The sequence below is a fragment of the Pelobates fuscus genome, chromosome 11 (genome assembly GCF_036172605.1).
Source record: "Pelobates fuscus isolate aPelFus1 chromosome 11, aPelFus1.pri, whole genome shotgun sequence".
NCBI lineage: Eukaryota > Metazoa > Chordata > Amphibia > Anura > Pelobatidae > Pelobates > Pelobates fuscus.
In genome coordinates this window covers 9597390-9614103 of record NC_086327.1, presented here as the reverse complement: position 1 = coordinate 9614103, position 16714 = coordinate 9597390, and the positions used below count along the sequence as shown (strand labels likewise).

Sequence of the window (16714 nt, the reverse complement as noted above, 5' to 3'; positions counted from 1 at the left end):
ATGCGCACTTTCCATACATTGCATTTCACTTAAAGGAACACTCCAACCATTACAACTGCTACCGCCTGCTGTAGTGGTTATGGCATCCTCCCATAGTAAAATGGAAAACCGGTTTATAACATTTTGATGATTTACTGGGTTTGATTGACGCATTGTGCTGTATTCGCTAAGCAGGCCTGATAGAAGACTGTGTTCATTGGCTGAGAGTGTTCGACCCTGCTAAAAGGGACACTATAGGCATGCAGACAACTCCATCTCATCGAGTGCAGTGTTCCAGTCCCTTTTAGAGAAACGGCGGTTTATATTGCAGGGTTAAGCCTGCCTCCAGTGACTGTCTATGGGGCACCTTCTGCAGTTTCAGTAAGTTTGATTTTGTGACACTATGCTGGATTTCCTCACGCTGAGGGGCCAAGATAATGCTTTGTATTCCTAACAATACAGTGTTTCTTTAATTCAGTTAACAGGGTTCTCCTACAACGAAAATCAGGGAAGCAGTTATGCTGGAGTCTGGTCAGTTGGGCCCTGTTTCAAGAGACCATTGAACTAACTCATGAGCGGTTTCTAGACTCTCAAAATACAAAGCTGAGCTTGGAATTGCTGTATGTAGATGGCAATACATTGAGTATGATATATTTTAAACCATAATCTAGCTTAGGGTGATGGCTAGACATACTGTAGTTCAGCTAAAGCTTCATCACTCAAACACTAAAAAGATAAGGGAGTCCATTCAATGAATCCAGAACTGCCTGTCCGTTTACTTCACATTGAAACAAGAACTGGTGCAGAAACTGCTTGGTAGCATCACATCCAGGGAGGGTGTAGTAACCGAGTCCTTTGTTTGCTTCTTTTATTTAGTCTCTGGTTTTGTATTGTAGTAGGTTACATTAGACTGGGTGGGCACTGTGTGTAGCTCTTCCCTCTATCCCCCCTCTTGCTGTCACTGATATAGATCTATATAATGGGAATTCCCTCTCCTATAATTCCAGCTGTTAGAGACAGATCGCTACTGTTATTCACAGGATACAAAGTTACTACACCCTCCCTGGATGTGATGCTACCAAGCAGTTTCTGCACCAGTTCTTGTTTCAATGTGAAGTAAACGGACAGGCAGTTCTGGATTTATTGAATTGACTCCCTTCTCTCTTAGTCTCTTCCTGTAGGGACTGTATTCCATGTATTTACATGTTTCACACACACACACACACACACACACATATATATATATATATTTTTTTTATTAATATAAAAAGGGTTTTGGTATTACTTTTCCACTTATTTCAGTTTCTTTGTACTTGAATGTTTTCATTTGAGGGGCTGGTCACTCAGGCAGAGTAATAGAGCACAGACTGAGCCAGGGGTGGTCAGCCAGGCAGAGTAATAGAGCACAGAGTGAGCCAGGGATGGTCAGTCAGGTAGTGTAATAGAGCACAGAGTGAGCCAGGGATGGTCAGCCAGGCAGTGTAATAGAGCGCAGAGTGAGCCAGGGATGGTTGGCCAGGCAGAGTAATAGAGCACAGAGTGAGCCAGGGATGGTTGGCCAGGCAGAGTAATAGAGCACAGAGTGAGACAGGGATGGTCGGCCAGGCAGAGTAATAGAGCCAAGAGTGAGCCAGGCAGAGTAATAGAGCCAAGAGTGAGCCAGGGATGGTCAGCCAGGCAGAGTAATAGAGCACAGAGTGAGCCAGGGATGGTCAGTCAGGTAGTGTAATAGAGCACAGAGTGAGCCAGGGATGGTCAGCCAGGCAGAGTAATAGAGCACAGAGTGAGCCAGGGATGGTCGGCCAGGCAGAGTAATAGAGCCAAGAGTGAGCCAGGGATGGTCAGTCAGGCAGAGTAATAGAGCACAGAGTGAGGCAGGGATGGTCAGCCAGGCAGAGTAATAGAGCCAAGAGTGAGCCAGGGATGGTCAGTCAGGCAGAGTAATAGAGCACAGAGTGAGCCAGGGATGGTCAGCCAGGCAGAGTAATGGAGCACAGAGTGAGCCAGGGATGGTCAGCCAGGCAGTGTAATAGAGCACAGAGTGAGTCAGGGATGGTCAGCCAGGCAGTGTAATCGAGCACAGAGTGATCCAGGGATGGTCAGCCAGGCAGTGTAATAGAGCACAGAGTGATCCAGGGATGGTCAGCCAGGTAGTGTAATGGAGCACAGAGTGATCCAGGGATGGTCAGCCAGGTAGTGTAATAGAGCACAGAGTGAGACAGGGATGGTCAGCCAGGCAGAGTAATAGAGCACAGAGTGAGACAGGGATGGTCAGCCAGGTAGTGTAATAGAGCACAGAGTGATCCAGGGATGGTCAGCCAGGCAGAGTAATAGAGCACAGAGTGAGACAGGGATGGTCAGCCAGGCAGAGTAATAGAGCACAGAGTGAGACAGGGATGGTCAGCCAGGCAGAGTAATAGAGCACAGAGTGAGCCAGGGATGGTCAGCCAGGCAGAGTAATAGAGCACAGAGTGAGCCAGGGATGGTCAGTCAGGCAGAGTAATAGAGCACAGAGTGAGCCAGGGATGGTCAGCCAGGCAGTGTAATAGAGCACAGAGTGAGCCAGGGATGGTCGGCCAGGCAGAGTAATAGAGCACAGAGTGAGCCAGGGATGGTTGGCCAGGCAGAGTAATAGAGCACAGAGTGAGACAGGGATGGTCGGCCAGGCAGAGTAATAGAGCCAAGAGTGAGCCAGGCAGAGTAATAGAGCCAAGAGTGAGCCAGGGATGGTCAGCCAGGCAGAGTAATAGAGCACAGAGTGAGGCAGGGATGGTCAGCCAGGCAGAGTAATAGAGCCAAGAGTGAGCCAGGGATGGTCACTCAGGCAGAGTAATAGAGCACAGAGTGAGCCAGGGATGGTCAGCCAGGCAGAGTAATAGAGCACAGAGTGAGCCAGGGATGGTCAGCCAGGCAGTGTAATAGAGCACAGAGTGAGTCAGGGATGGTCAGCCAGGCAGTGTAATAGAGCACAGAGTGAGTCAGGGATGGTCAGCCAGGCAGTGTAATAGAGCACAGAGTGATCCAGGGATGGTCAGCCAGGCAGTGTAATAGAGCACAGAGTGAGACAGGGATGGTCAGCCAGGCAGTGTAATAGAGCACAGAGTGAGACAGGGATGGTCAGCCAGGCAGAGTAATAGAGCACAGAGTGAGCCAGGGATGGTCAGCCAGGCAGAGTAATAGAGCACAGAGTGATCCAGGGATGGTCAGCCAGGTAGTGTAATAGAGCACAGAGTGATCCAGGGATGGTCAGCCAGGCAGAGTAATAGAGCACAGAGTGAGACAGGGATGGTCAGCCAGGCAGAGTAATAGAGCACAGAGTGAGACAGGGATGGTCAGCCAGGCAGAGTAATAGAGCACAGAGTGAGCCAGGGATGGTCAGCCAGGCAGAGTAATAGAGCACAGAGTGAGCCAGGCAGAGTAATAGAGCCAAGAGTGAGCCAGGGATGGTCAGCCAGGCAGAGTAATAGAGCACAGAGTGAGCCAGGGATGGTCAGTCAGGTAGTGTAATAGAGCACAGAGTGAGCCAGGGATGGTCAGCCAGGCAGAGTAATAGAGCACAGAGTGAGCCAGGGATGGTCGGCCAGGCAGAGTAATAGAGCCAAGAGTGAGCCAGGGATGGTCAGTCAGGCAGAGTAATAGAGCACAGAGTGAGGCAGGGATGGTCAGCCAGGCAGAGTAATAGAGCCAAGAGTGAGCCAGGGATGGCCAGTCAGGCAGAGTAATAGAGCACAGAGTGAGCCAGGGATGGTCAGCCAGGCAGAGTAATAGAGCACAGAGTGAGCCAGGGATGGTCAGCCAGGCAGTGTAATAGAGCACAGAGTGAGTCAGGGATGGTCAGCCAGGCAGTGTAATAGAGCACAGAGTGAGTCAGGGATGGTCAGCCAGGCAGTGTAATAGAGCACAGAGTGATCCAGGGATGGTCAGCCAGGCAGTGTAATAGAGCACAGAGTTATCCAGGGATGGTCAGCCAGGTAGTGTAATGGAGCACAGAGTGATCCAGGGATGGTCAGCCAGGTAGTGTAATAGAGCACAGAGTGAGACAGGGATGGTCAGCCAGGCAGAGTAATAGAGCACAGAGTGAGACAGGGATGGTCAGCCAGGCAGAGTAATAGAGCACAGAGTGATCCAGGGATGGTCAGCCAGGTAGTGTAATAGAGCACAGAGTGATCCAGGGATGGTCAGCCAGGCAGAGTAATAGAGCACAGAGTGAGACAGGGATGGTCAGCCAGGCAGAGTAATAGAGCACAGAGTGAGCCAGGGATGGTCAGCCAGGCAGAGTAATAGAGCACAGAGTGAGCCAGGGATGGTCAGTCAGGCACGTCTAGCTCCGCCTACAGAACTCTATGGTGTTATGTGCACATTGTGTCTATCACGTGATGCCTGTCCCGGAAGTGCAGGAGTACCAACATGGCGGACAATGACTACGAGTCGGTCATCTGCGTCAAGCCGGAAGTGCACGTCTACCGTATTCCGCCTCGAGCCTCCAACCGCGGGTACCGGTAAGTATCGGTACCGGGGGGGTCCGGGCGGTGTGTTGGTACCGGGGTCGGGTTTCCCTCGATGCGGGGTGACTCTATGTCTCTCTCCCCAGGGCCGCCGAATGGCAGCTGGATCAACCGTCATGGAGCGGCCGCCTGAGGATCACAGCCCTCGGCAAGAAAGCCTTCATCAAACTGGAGGACAAAACCTCAGGTAACCGCAGCTTGATAAATACCGGGAGCGGGATATCGCACACAGTATGATAAATACCGGGAGCTGGATATCGCACACAGTATGATAAATACCGGGAGCTGGGGATCGCACACAGTATGATAAATACCGGGAGCTGGGGATCGCACACAGTATGATAAATACCGGGAGCGGGATATCGCACACAGTATGATAAATACCGGGAGCTGGGGATCGCACACAGTATGATAAATACCGGGAGCTGGGGATCGCACACAGTATGATAAATACCGGGAGCTGGGGATCGCACACAGTATGATAAATACCGGGAGCTGGGGATCGCACACAGTATGATAAATACCGGGAGCTGGGGATCGCACACAGTATGATAAATACCGGGAGCTGGGGATCGCACACAGTATGATAAATACCGCGAGCTGGGGATCGCACACAGTATGATAAATACCGCGAGCTGGATATCGCACACAGTATGATAAATACCGCGAGCTGGGGATCGCACACGGTATGATAAATACCGCAAGCTGGGGATCGCACACAGTATGATAAATACCGGGAGCTGGGGATCGCACACAGTATGATAAATACCGGGAGCTGGGGATCGCACACAGTATGATAAATACCGGGAGCTGGGGATCGCACACAGTATGATAAATACCGGGAGCTGGGGATCGCACACAGTATGATAAATACCGGGAGCGGGATATCGCACACAGTATGATAAATACCGGGAGCTGGGGATCGCACACAGTATGATAAATACCGGGAGCTGGGGATCGCACACAGTATGATAAATACCGGGAGCTGGGGATTGCACACAGTATGATAAATACCGCGAGCTGGGGATCGCACACAGTATGATAAATACCGGGAGCTGGATATCGCACACAGTATGATAAATACCGGGAGCTGGGGATCGCGCACAGTATGATAAATACCGGGAGCTGGGGATCGCACACAGTATGATAAATACCGGGAGCTGGGGATCGCACACAGTATGATAAATACCGGGAGCTGGGGATCGCACACAGTATGATAAATACCGGGAGCTGGGGATCGCACACAGTATGATAAATACCGGGAGCTGGGGATCGCACACAGTATGATAAATACCGGGAGCTGGGGATCGCACACAGTATGATAAATACCGGGAGCTGGGGATCGCACACAGTATGATAAATACCGGGAGCTGGGGATCGCACACAGTATGATAAATACCGGGAGCTGGGGATCGCACACAGTATGATAAATACCAGGAGCTGGATATCGCACACAGTATGATAAATACCGGGAGCTGGGGATCGCACACAGTATGATAAATACCGGGAGCTGGGGATCGCACACAGTATGATAAATACCGGGAGCTGGGGATCGCACACAGTATGATAAATACCGCGAGCTGGATATCGCACACAGTATGATAAATACCGCGAGCTGGGGATCGCACACAGTATGATAAATACCGGGAGCTGGAGATCGCACACAGTATGATAAATACCGCGAGCGGGATATCACACACAGTATGATAAATACCGGGAGCTGGGGGTCGCGCACAGTATTATAAATACCGGGAGCTGGGGATCGCACACAGTATGATAAATACCGGGAGCGGGATATCACACACAGTATGATAAATACCGGGAGCTGGGGATCGCACACAGTATGATAAATACCGGGAGCTGGGGATCGCACACAGTATGATAAATACCGGGAGCTGGATATCGCACACAGTATGATAAATACCAGGAGCTGGATATCGCACACAGTATGATAAATACCGCGAGCTGGGGATCGCACACAGTATGATAAATACCGCGAGCTGGATATCGCACACAGTATGATAAATACCGGGAGCTGGATATCGCACACAGTATGATAAATACCGGGAGCTGGGGATCGCACACAGTATGATAAATACCGGGAGCTGGGGATCGCACACAGTATGATAAATACCGGGAGCTGGGGATCGCACACAGTATGATAAATACCGGGAGCTGGGGGTCGCGCACAGTATTATAAATACCGGGAGCTGGGGATCGCACACAGTATGATAAATACCGGGAGCGGGATATCACACACAGTATGATAAATACCGGGAGCTGGGGATCGCACACAGTATGATAAATACCGGGAGCTGGGGATCGCACACAGTATGATAAATACCGGGAGCTGGATATCGCACACAGTATGATAAATACCAGGAGCTGGATATCGCACACAGTATGATAAATACCGCGAGCTGGGGATCGCACACAGTATGATAAATACCGCGAGCTGGATATCGCACACAGTATGATAAATACCGGGAGCTGGATATCGCACACAGTATGATAAATACCGGGAGCTGGATATCGCACACAGTATGATAAATACCGGGAGCTGGGGATCGCACACAGTATGATAAATACCGGGAGCTGGGGATCGCACACAGTATGATAAATACCGGGAGCTGGGGATCGCACACAGTATGATAAATACCGGGAGCTGGGGATCGCACACAGTATGATAAATACCAGGAGCTGGATATCGCACACAGTATGATAAATACCGCGAGCTGGATATCGCACACAGTATGATAAATACCGGGAGCTGGGGATCGCACACGGTATGATAAATACCGGGAGCTGGGGATCGCACACAGTATGATAAATACCGGGAGCTGGATATCGCACACAGTATGATAAATACCGGGAGCTGGGGATCGCACACAGTATGATAAATACCGGGAGCTGGGGATCGCACACAGTATGATAAATACCGGGAGCTGGGGATCGCACACAGTATGATAAATACCGGGAGCTGGGGATCGCACACAGTATGATAAATACCGGGAGCGGGATATCGCACACAGTATGATAAATACCGGGAGCTGGGGATCGCACACAGTATGATAAATACCGGGAGCTGGGGATCGCACACAGTATGATAAATACCGGGAGCTGGGGATCGCACACAGTATGATAAATACCGCGAGCTGGATATCGCACACAGTATGATAAATACCGGGAGCTGGATATTGCACACAGTATGATAAATACCGGGAGCTGGGGATCGCACACAGTATGATAAATACCGCGAGCGGGATATCGCACACAGTATGATAAATACCGGGAGCTGGATATCGCACACAGTATGATAAATACCGGGAGCTGGATATCGCACACAGTATGATAAATACCGGGAGCTGGATATTGCACACAGTATGATAAATACCGGGAGCTGGGGATCGCACACGGTTTGATAAATACCGGGAGCTGGGTATCGCACACGGTATGATAAATACCAGGAGCTGGGTATGGAGAGAAGAGGCATCACACACAGTATGGTAAATACCTGGAGTAGGGTACAGGTCTTACACTAGGTATGAGGTACCCCAGATGTAAGTTCCTGGAGCACAGTATAGGGCATTCATGCACTAGGTATGAGGTACCCCAGATGTAAGTTCCTGGAGCACAGTATAGGGCATTCATGCACTAGGTATGGGGTACCCCAGATGTAATTACCTGGAGCAGGGTGGGTACAGGGCAGACACTAGGTATGGGGTACCCCAGATGTAATTACCTGGAGCAGGGTACAGGGCAGACACTAGGTATTGGGTACCTCATGGATTGTGCAATGCACGTTGCATGATGTAAACACGAGGAACTACTGGGGACATAAATGCAGATATAGGGCATGATGTGCCCTCAGTGTGTTTGTAATATACTTCACATGATGTACACACATCATAAATGCAGAGCACACTTGAATTTGCACAGATATAGTGAAGATCTTCCACACTGTGCACACTCAATCTTCTGTCATTCAAACATATGCCCTCCCCCACAGTTAAAGGAATGTCTCAGCTTTGATATTTCCTTCATTATATAAAACAATTGTACCAGTATGTATATATATTTTTTTTCTATAGGTTTTTTTTAATACTACGTTCTGATCACTTACTTGCCCCTTAATGCAGCTAATTGCATGTTATCAGGTGTGGAATCACTGGTCAGCAATGTCATCCCAGCTGTGATTTATATACTGTATACCTGTAGTAGGTTTTATTTAGACTCTACCCTAAACCTGATTGACCTGGAACACCAGTGAGGATTGAACAAATTAGGCACAGATCTGAGCCCCAGGCAGCAAACTGGTTTCTTCTGCCGAGCGCTCAGTGCACATTCTCCGTGAGGACAGTACAAACTGTTTGGATTGTTGATAGAAATATTAACATCACAGATCTCTAGCTTGGTGTGATTGATGTTACTAATTGTTTGACAAGGGGAGGGGGGGGGCATAGTCTGTTCATTCACTAGTTTTAAATGTTTAACAGATATGCCCCTACTCCAAGGACACTCCCAACAAAAATGCCTAATATTGAGAGAGCATGATGCAAAACAATCAAAGGTTCTATACCTGAAATTGCTGACATGTCCACAAACTTATTCGAATATGGGGGGGAAATTACCAGACCTGTCATCTAGTTTATTAATTACCCCAAAGGTGGCGCTCAGAAAAATGAACCCTCCGCCACTGTCTCATTTGATGGTAGTTGTGATGACTGTGTCAATGTTGTTCATGAATAGGAATACAAAACTAACCTTTATGAAAAACTTTGCTGACACGGGGATCCACAATCAATATTCAAAGACCACTAGCTAAGACAATGATTACCTCAAAATCTCGATTTCAAAAGCTGTTATTAGGAAAGTTTACAAGTAGATCGATTTCTTGACCCATTTAATACCAAAATCGTGTATAAACATTTTTATATTCATGTGTTTTGCAGTACAAAATTAAGTTCATAATGTCTCACTTAACCTAATTTATACTCTAGTTGTGTGTACCAGTAATCTGCCTGAAGCCATCTAAAGTAGATGACATGTTATCTTCCCCAGTGCTTCCAAGCATTACAGGAAGTTTCAATCGGTCATACAATTCCTTTTGTCTGGGTGGGGGGAGTGAATGGACATTTCACTGTCCACATTTCATTAACAGCCCAGAAGTTTGATTAAAACAGCTATAGACGTATATGTTTAATTCCTTTATTTTAGAAATATATTATTTAACTGTATTTCCTGTATGTTGACATTATGCTCAAATGCAGATATTCTTTTTACATTCTGTTGCCTATGTAAGTAAGCTTTACGGCTATTGTTGCTTTCAGGGTCCTTTACAAATTCCTATGAGCCAAGGTATTTGACAATTTTTTATTTATCTATTTCATTTTTGGTGCAGTAGGGGCTAAATTACATCATGGGTTTTTTTTTACTAGAGCAAAAATCCACACTAGAAAATCCCTTTTAATTGTGAAATTAATTGTACATGCTGATGTTCAGATTCACGTTTTGCGAGTTCTTAGAATTCCTGATTTCAGATTTTGGGATATTATCCCTGCTGTTCCAAGTTTTATTACAGTTGAAATGTAAGAAAGTCTGCTTTGTCTCGTTACTGACCGCCAGTTTTTACTTTTCTTCAATCACTTTCCCCTTTCTTTCTTCAGGGGAACTTTTTGCTCAGGCGCCCGTGGATCAGTTTCCAGGCATCGCAGTTGAAAGTGTCACAGATTCCAGTCGATATTTTGTCATTTGCATTGAAGATGGGAATGGTGAGTTTAATGAGTCCGCCATTGTGCTAGTTGCAGTTTGCTCAGTCCGATCTCTCTTCACGTTTCTCGTGTCTCTTTCTGACAGGACGCCGTGCGTTTATAGGAGTAGGGTTTGCTGATCGAGGTGATGCTTTTGACTTCAATGTTGCGTTGCAGGATCATTTCAAGTGAGTTTCTCTCCTTGATTGGGTTCATGGAACACTGTTGGTATTGAGAGAATTTTATCTGTTGAGCATAAATAGTTATTTTTTTTGTTTTTGCTTTTTTCCTTGTAGGTGGGTGAAACAGCAGACCGAATTTGCAAAACAAGCCCAGAATCCTGATCCCGGGCCCAAACTGGATCTTGGCTTCAAGGAAGGTCAGACCATCAAGATCAACATTGCGGTAATTACAAAAATAAATAATTGAATATATTATGATGGAATTTTCATTAATATATCATACTATATCAGTTTAATGCAAGTGTATCATGTGAGGACTGTCAGGAAATGGGTATAGTCTGTACTTCCTGTGAAGGTATAGTGATTATTGGGGCATCATGGGATGGGACTTGTCATTGTGTGCAGCCCGTATGTCCATGTGTAGCCACCATCTTGGAGGAGGTAATATAAGAATGTCTTTTATTCTATCCACTTGCTGTCATTTTCACTAGGATAGTATATAGATTAAATGTATGCCTACCTAAACATTCTGATTTATATTGTAGTGGACAGGCCAGCTTGGACATCACAGCCTATAATCCTAAAAAAAGCATTACATTCCAGTAATTATTTGTGTTTAATACACTTAAATAGACTCTTCGGGCACCGTAATGACATGAGAATGAAGTTATGGTGCAAGGAGTCCCTGGATGCATGGTTATCTAAAGGAGTTAATCCGTTAACGAATGGTTTAACCGCTTCAGTCTGGCACCCAATAGCTTTGCCCCTTGACTTCTATTCCAGTTCAAGGCTTCAGCTGAGAGCGTCCGATGATGCTCTCCCCCTATCAGTAACTTCATATTCACAAAACGGAGTAAAACATATATTTACTTTTTTTTTTTTACTCTGTGTTGTGATTGTTGAGCTGTTGATCAACTGATGCTTACAGCAAATTAGTGGTACCTGGTCCGAGGCTTTTTGATTGAAGCTTTGGACTGGCACAGAAGTGAGGTGTACCTGATTTAAGACTTTGGTGTTAAACTCTTCAGTACCTCATTTAACCCCTTCAGGTAAGCTGGCATCCAGGACTTCACCATAACAACTTTATTCTGATGGTTTTATTGTGTCAGTGATGGGTACACTTGGAAGTCTATAAGAAGTGTGAATAGTTCTGTTTCTATGTAATTATATACTCCATAACTGATTTTATTTCTCAAAGAACATTAAAAAGAAAGATGGCACTAAACCTCGCCCTCCGAGTAGTAGTGGACCAAGCCTACTCCCACCACCGCCTGGAGGTAAAATCCAAGCTTTCGGATCCATTCCAGCACAACATAGCGATCCCCAGCCGGCATCAAACACAGGTCAGCAGTGCTCACCTGTCACTGTGCAGGAATATTGCAGTAACACAGTTACTAGCAGGATACATTGCTGCTATGTACAGTTAGCATGTTCTGTTTTATGTAATGTGTATGGAGGTGGGGATAAAGCCTGTATGATGGCTTTAGGAACACCTTAGATAAACCCCTGTAGCTTGCCCTTCGGTAAATATCTGTTCAGGTCTTAAATGGTTTTGCTCACTTGTGACATTACAGAGAGAACTGCTATTCTTTCCATATCAGACTAATCCTTCCCACAAGGGCAGTCCAGATCCGAAATGCTGGCATGTTCCCTCTGCACGAGAGATACAGCCTCCCCTGTAACAAACATTTTGGCCTACCCCTCTAGGCACAGTGAGAACGGGGTCCATGTCTGGGTTACACTTTTAGTTTAGCCTAAATAAGTGCATTGCAACACAGAGAATAGATTTTTGTTTTGCTCCATACCCTCTCTGCTTTGCCCATGCAGCTTTTATTTGTACTTTTTTTTTAATAATAGTTGTATTTGACCTCCTCTCCAAATAGATGTATTATCCCGCAAAGCAGTATTTCAGGTTTTTAGAGACATGTTATGCCTCCATCAACTCCAAAGTCCCTCTGAGTGACTGCAACTGGAGGTGTTCCTAACTTTCAATGTAAACACTGTATTTTCTCAGAAACTACAGTGTTTACATGAGAGAGGCTGCAGGGAGCCATAGTTTTCACCTGAACAACCTCATTAAGCTGAAGTTGTTCAGGTGACTATAGTGTCCCTTTAAGTTTGCTGATTATTTCATTAGTCCTGCACAGATTAGATATTGTGACCACTCAGGAGATGCAGTTCTTGTCCTTCACACACTGTTTTTTGAGGGGTCTACGTTAAGACTGTTTCCTGTTAAGTCCTGTGTCCTTCGTGCTTGCTTGATTCACAAGTCTTTCTTTCTTTCTCTAGAATCAGGGCAATCACTGGACCTCGGGGCCACCTCGTTCTGGACAGAGCCTGCAGGTTCTTCAGACTCGTGGGGAGACTTTACGAAAGCTGCTGGGTAAATTTGAAGTATTTTTAATCAAATGATCATTCACAGTAACTCTCATGATGTTCAGCCAGCGACTGATCAGTTGTCTGACGTTTTAAATCACAAGTTCACCCAGTAGATTATCCCCAAAGTCTGACTGGGCATCAGGAGAGCATCATAAAAAAACACACTGTGCAACTAAGGTTCTATTTCTATGTGTAGTTGGTGGACTTAATAATAATTAAGGATTTCTCTGTGGGTCCAGGGACAAAATTACAATCCATTGTATTGGCGGGGGCTGCTCTAAAACCATTGCTCTGTTCTCAGAGGGTCAAACTACAAATAAAATGAAGATTATTAATGTATATTCCATGTTTTATTTCTTTAGTGCTCCTGCCGGACAGCAAAGCACAGGATGGGTGCAGTTCTGATTCAGTCAGAGAACTGAAAGGGTCTCTCATCTTCCCAGAAAAATGAATTAAAAAAGTCACATCAGCTGTGGACGGCATCCCTTGGACTCATTTTAAAACGCTAGTACTTCAGGTCTCATTTAATCTTCATCCATTACTGGAAGAAGCATCAGATCAGGTCTCAGATCTCTCCTGTATCTTGCAGATCCAGGGTTAGAGGCGACCCTAACGTTGACGATTTTCAGATCTCTCTGCACTGGTTAAACCCTGAAGGTTTTCAGAGCGGGGACTGGTGCTCTGTGGAACTGCTACAGGATAAGAGAATCAGGCGAAAGTTCACTTCCTTGTATCCAAGTGAATCCAATTTCCTGGAGTTGTGTTGGCAGTTTGATACTGAAAACACAAGTTATATTCTAGGTGGTGCACTCTAATTCCAGGAAGAATCATGGAGGAGACATACCACCAGCTCTTTATTTGCTGCTTTTATCAGCTCTCTTATACCATCTATACCAGTTTCTATCCTTTTATCAAGCAGAAATCAAGAGTGCAATATATTGATCATTTCTAGATGTGAGTAACACAGGGACCAAAACATGGAAAGCTGAGAGGGGCGTTTAAGAATGTCATATTTTATTCTTTATTCTTCACTCCTACCTTGATACCTTGCCTTATCCCCTAGTGAGTTCAGGAGTTTCGTATTTGGTTATTTATAAGCTGCTGCGGGAGTTAAAGGTCTTATTCAGCCCACAAAGGTGGAGGGTTTGTTATGTGCAAGATTTTGGGGGGAGGGGGGGTATTTGTAAATTTTTCAAAAGTTTTTTTTTGTTTTTTTTGTTTTGTTAATTACTGATAAGTTTTTGATATATCCATTTCATTGCCCAACAGAATTTAGTTTCATTCTACGTCACACAGCATTTTTTAGCGTTGAGATTTTCAGATCCATCCAGCAATCTAAGCAGAGTGTAGTTTAAAATTTGTGTAATGTGGTTTACTTACTTAGTATTAAGTACGTCTGAGTAATACGTGCCTCTATCCAGCAGAGGGCTTTGCTTCATACAGAGTATACTCCTGCCTGCTATATCACCAGCATAATCCAAGTGAAACCAAATTCAAATCTCTGGAATACCAAGGATGAACTGATAACATTTTAATGTACAAATAGCATTGGCTATTTTTGGTTTTGTGTGTAATTTTTTCCCTTACTTTAAGCAATTTATTTTTAACTCCTGGAAAGAGATTTACAGGAAACTAGAACATCAATTTTGAAGGATTTGTCACTTGGCACATATTTGGTCGTTGGAATTCACTGGCATTTTATAGTAAAGTTCACAATTTGAGTGTCTGTCCCGGCCCCCCACCCGCCCCTGTCATTTGGTGGTAATTACATTCTTCTACTTAGAAGGACCAACTCCTGCATCAGTCACTCAGAAGCTTCCATTCTTATATCATTCCCATTGTTTTCATAGTCAGATATATTTTAAATTGAAGAATGAAAACCAGCAAAGAATATTTTTACTTTTACCAGCTAAGAATTTTATATTTTCCAATGTTTACTTTTCTCTTTTTTGTAAAGGATCTATTTATAAATAGCATAAGTATTTTACTAATAACCTATGCATATTCTTAAATCTATACTTTTGTCGATTCACAAATGTTTTTTTTCTTTTACCCACTGACAAATTTTGTGAGATGTTTAAAAAAAAATTACAAATATAAATATATATAAAAATAAACTATTTCTCAAATTTGATATAGGCAGATTTATGCTTTTTTGAAGGTGTATGTTTAAAAAAAAAAAAAAAAAAAAAAATGAAATAAAGTTGTCTGGGAGATTCTGATTATTAAGTAAAATGTTGTTTTGGCTTTTATTTAACTCATTGTAGATTTGCTTGGCAATGTTTGAGTGTCTGTGCATGGTACACAGTAAATGTATTACCACAGCAATATATTACCTAATGTGGATGTTTTTGATATATTTTTTTATGAATAGGTCCCTGATAAACCACAAGCCTTTGTTGAAGAAAAAAAAAAACAATCTGCATGTTTTAGAATTAATCTTTATATATATCATAGCTAGGGTTTGTCCTTCCAAGTCATGATGTCCAATTTTAAAGGAACACACGAGCTTGGCATTACCTGATGAGAATTCTGATATAATGTAAAACTTGAGCTGACAAAGTTGATTTTCAATGATGTAACTGGGAAATAATGATTATATATTGCTCTTTGTGAATTGCTGCATGTTTAAACTGCTTGATGCTCAGTAATGATCCTAAAAGAATGTGGTTGTGTGTTCCACAATATCAGGACCCCTACCACTGATCTATAGATTAATAGTTTTTTGATCCAAGGGCTACTCCAATCATCATAGCCTGCTGTAATGGTGATGATGGTAGAAGTCCCCTTGTCACCATTTTGTACCCGTTTGCCATCTTACCAGCATCCTGTTGGCTCCTGCTGTTCTTGGAAGCCAGATTCACAGCTATTGCAGAACAGCAGAAACCGATCCTCCTGCTCATTGGCTAATAGCACCCGCTGACCATTCTCAGCCAATGATTGAGCATCTCTGCACAAATATTGCACAGAATCGACATTAACCAGCCCAGAACATTAGTTCCAGACTGACTAATAAAGCCACAGTGATGCTGCTGGGGGAGGAGTTACACCGCCGACAACAATGGGGATAAACTCTGTAGGTGCAGCGTTTCCAAGTGAAACACTGAAATGGTCATGGTGTCTGACCACTTTAATCAATGCATGCAACTCTAATAAAGTCTATGGTTGGTCTTCAAAATTGGGAAAATAAACATGTAGTCTGCATTTTTGAGTAAAGTAGGTTTGTATGGAGTATCTTGCATATTTAAAAATGCTGGGGTTTTCTCCCTGGGACGTACGAGAGGTATCTCACAACTAATGTCTGTTATATGACTACCCAGATTGCTGATAATTGTATTCTTTTACTACTGCATGGTATGTGTTGACACCGGGGGAGCTTTTTGAGTCCGTTTTGTATTGTCAGTGGATTTTGCTTTAACACTTCCAATTTTAATTTTCTCGGATGTAATGTGGAATCTTCTAAAATCAATAAACACAGAATTAATCAAAATGCTGGGAGGTTTTAAACTGGGATTTGTGGAGCATTGGAAAGATATTGTATGACAAATATAGACAAAGTGTAGGAGTTGTCATGTATTTTGGTTAATATTGTATTCCCTCTTTAATTCTCCACAATTCCTAGTTTGGTGAATAGACCTATTATGGCGTATTCACTATACATTTATTTGTAAAATCTAGGATAAAATACCATGGCAGCGCCCATCACTTAAATACTTTCCAAATCTACGATTTTCGCCTAAGATTTGCCATTGGGTTTCAATTCACTAACGTTTGGAGCTTAAAGTATTTGCTACATGGTAAACAGCTGCACCAAGTATATAAACAACTTTATGGGGATTTTGGCCAGAATAGTACATTTTAGGGGGGGGGGGGGAGGGAGGGATGTCCCATAAAGACCTGTGGAAGTTTTCTTTCAAAC

The 16714-nt window shown here is 44.4% G+C and overlaps 1 protein-coding gene across 1 annotated transcript; it reads left to right on the top strand.

The window, feature by feature from the left end:
- The first annotated feature begins 4345 nt into the window (after positions 1–4345).
- NECAP2 (NECAP endocytosis associated 2) lies at positions 4346–15123 on the top strand. Its single transcript, XM_063435953.1, has 8 exons — positions 4346–4478; positions 4571–4671; positions 10151–10255; positions 10341–10422; positions 10531–10639; positions 11615–11759; positions 12706–12799; positions 13158–15123. Exons 1-8 carry the CDS (start codon positions 4387–4389, stop codon positions 13198–13200), a joined length of 771 nt encoding a protein of 256 aa, XP_063292023.1. The 5' UTR covers positions 4346–4386; the 3' UTR covers positions 13201–15123.
- The last annotated feature ends 1591 nt before the right edge of the window (positions 15124–16714 follow it).

Bases quoted from the DNA above. Each gene is read 5' to 3' on its own strand.
- NECAP2 (XM_063435953.1), top strand. From the start codon at position 4,387: ATGGCGGACAATGACTACGAGTCGGTCATCTGCGTCAAGCCGGAAGTG. The intron at 10,256-10,340 runs GTGAGTTTAATG...TCTTTCTGACAG, and splicing joins TTGCATTGAAGATGGGAATG to GACGCCGTGCGTTTATAGGA. The intron at 10,640-11,614 runs GTAATTACAAAA...TATTTCTCAAAG, and splicing joins CCATCAAGATCAACATTGCG to AACATTAAAAAGAAAGATGG.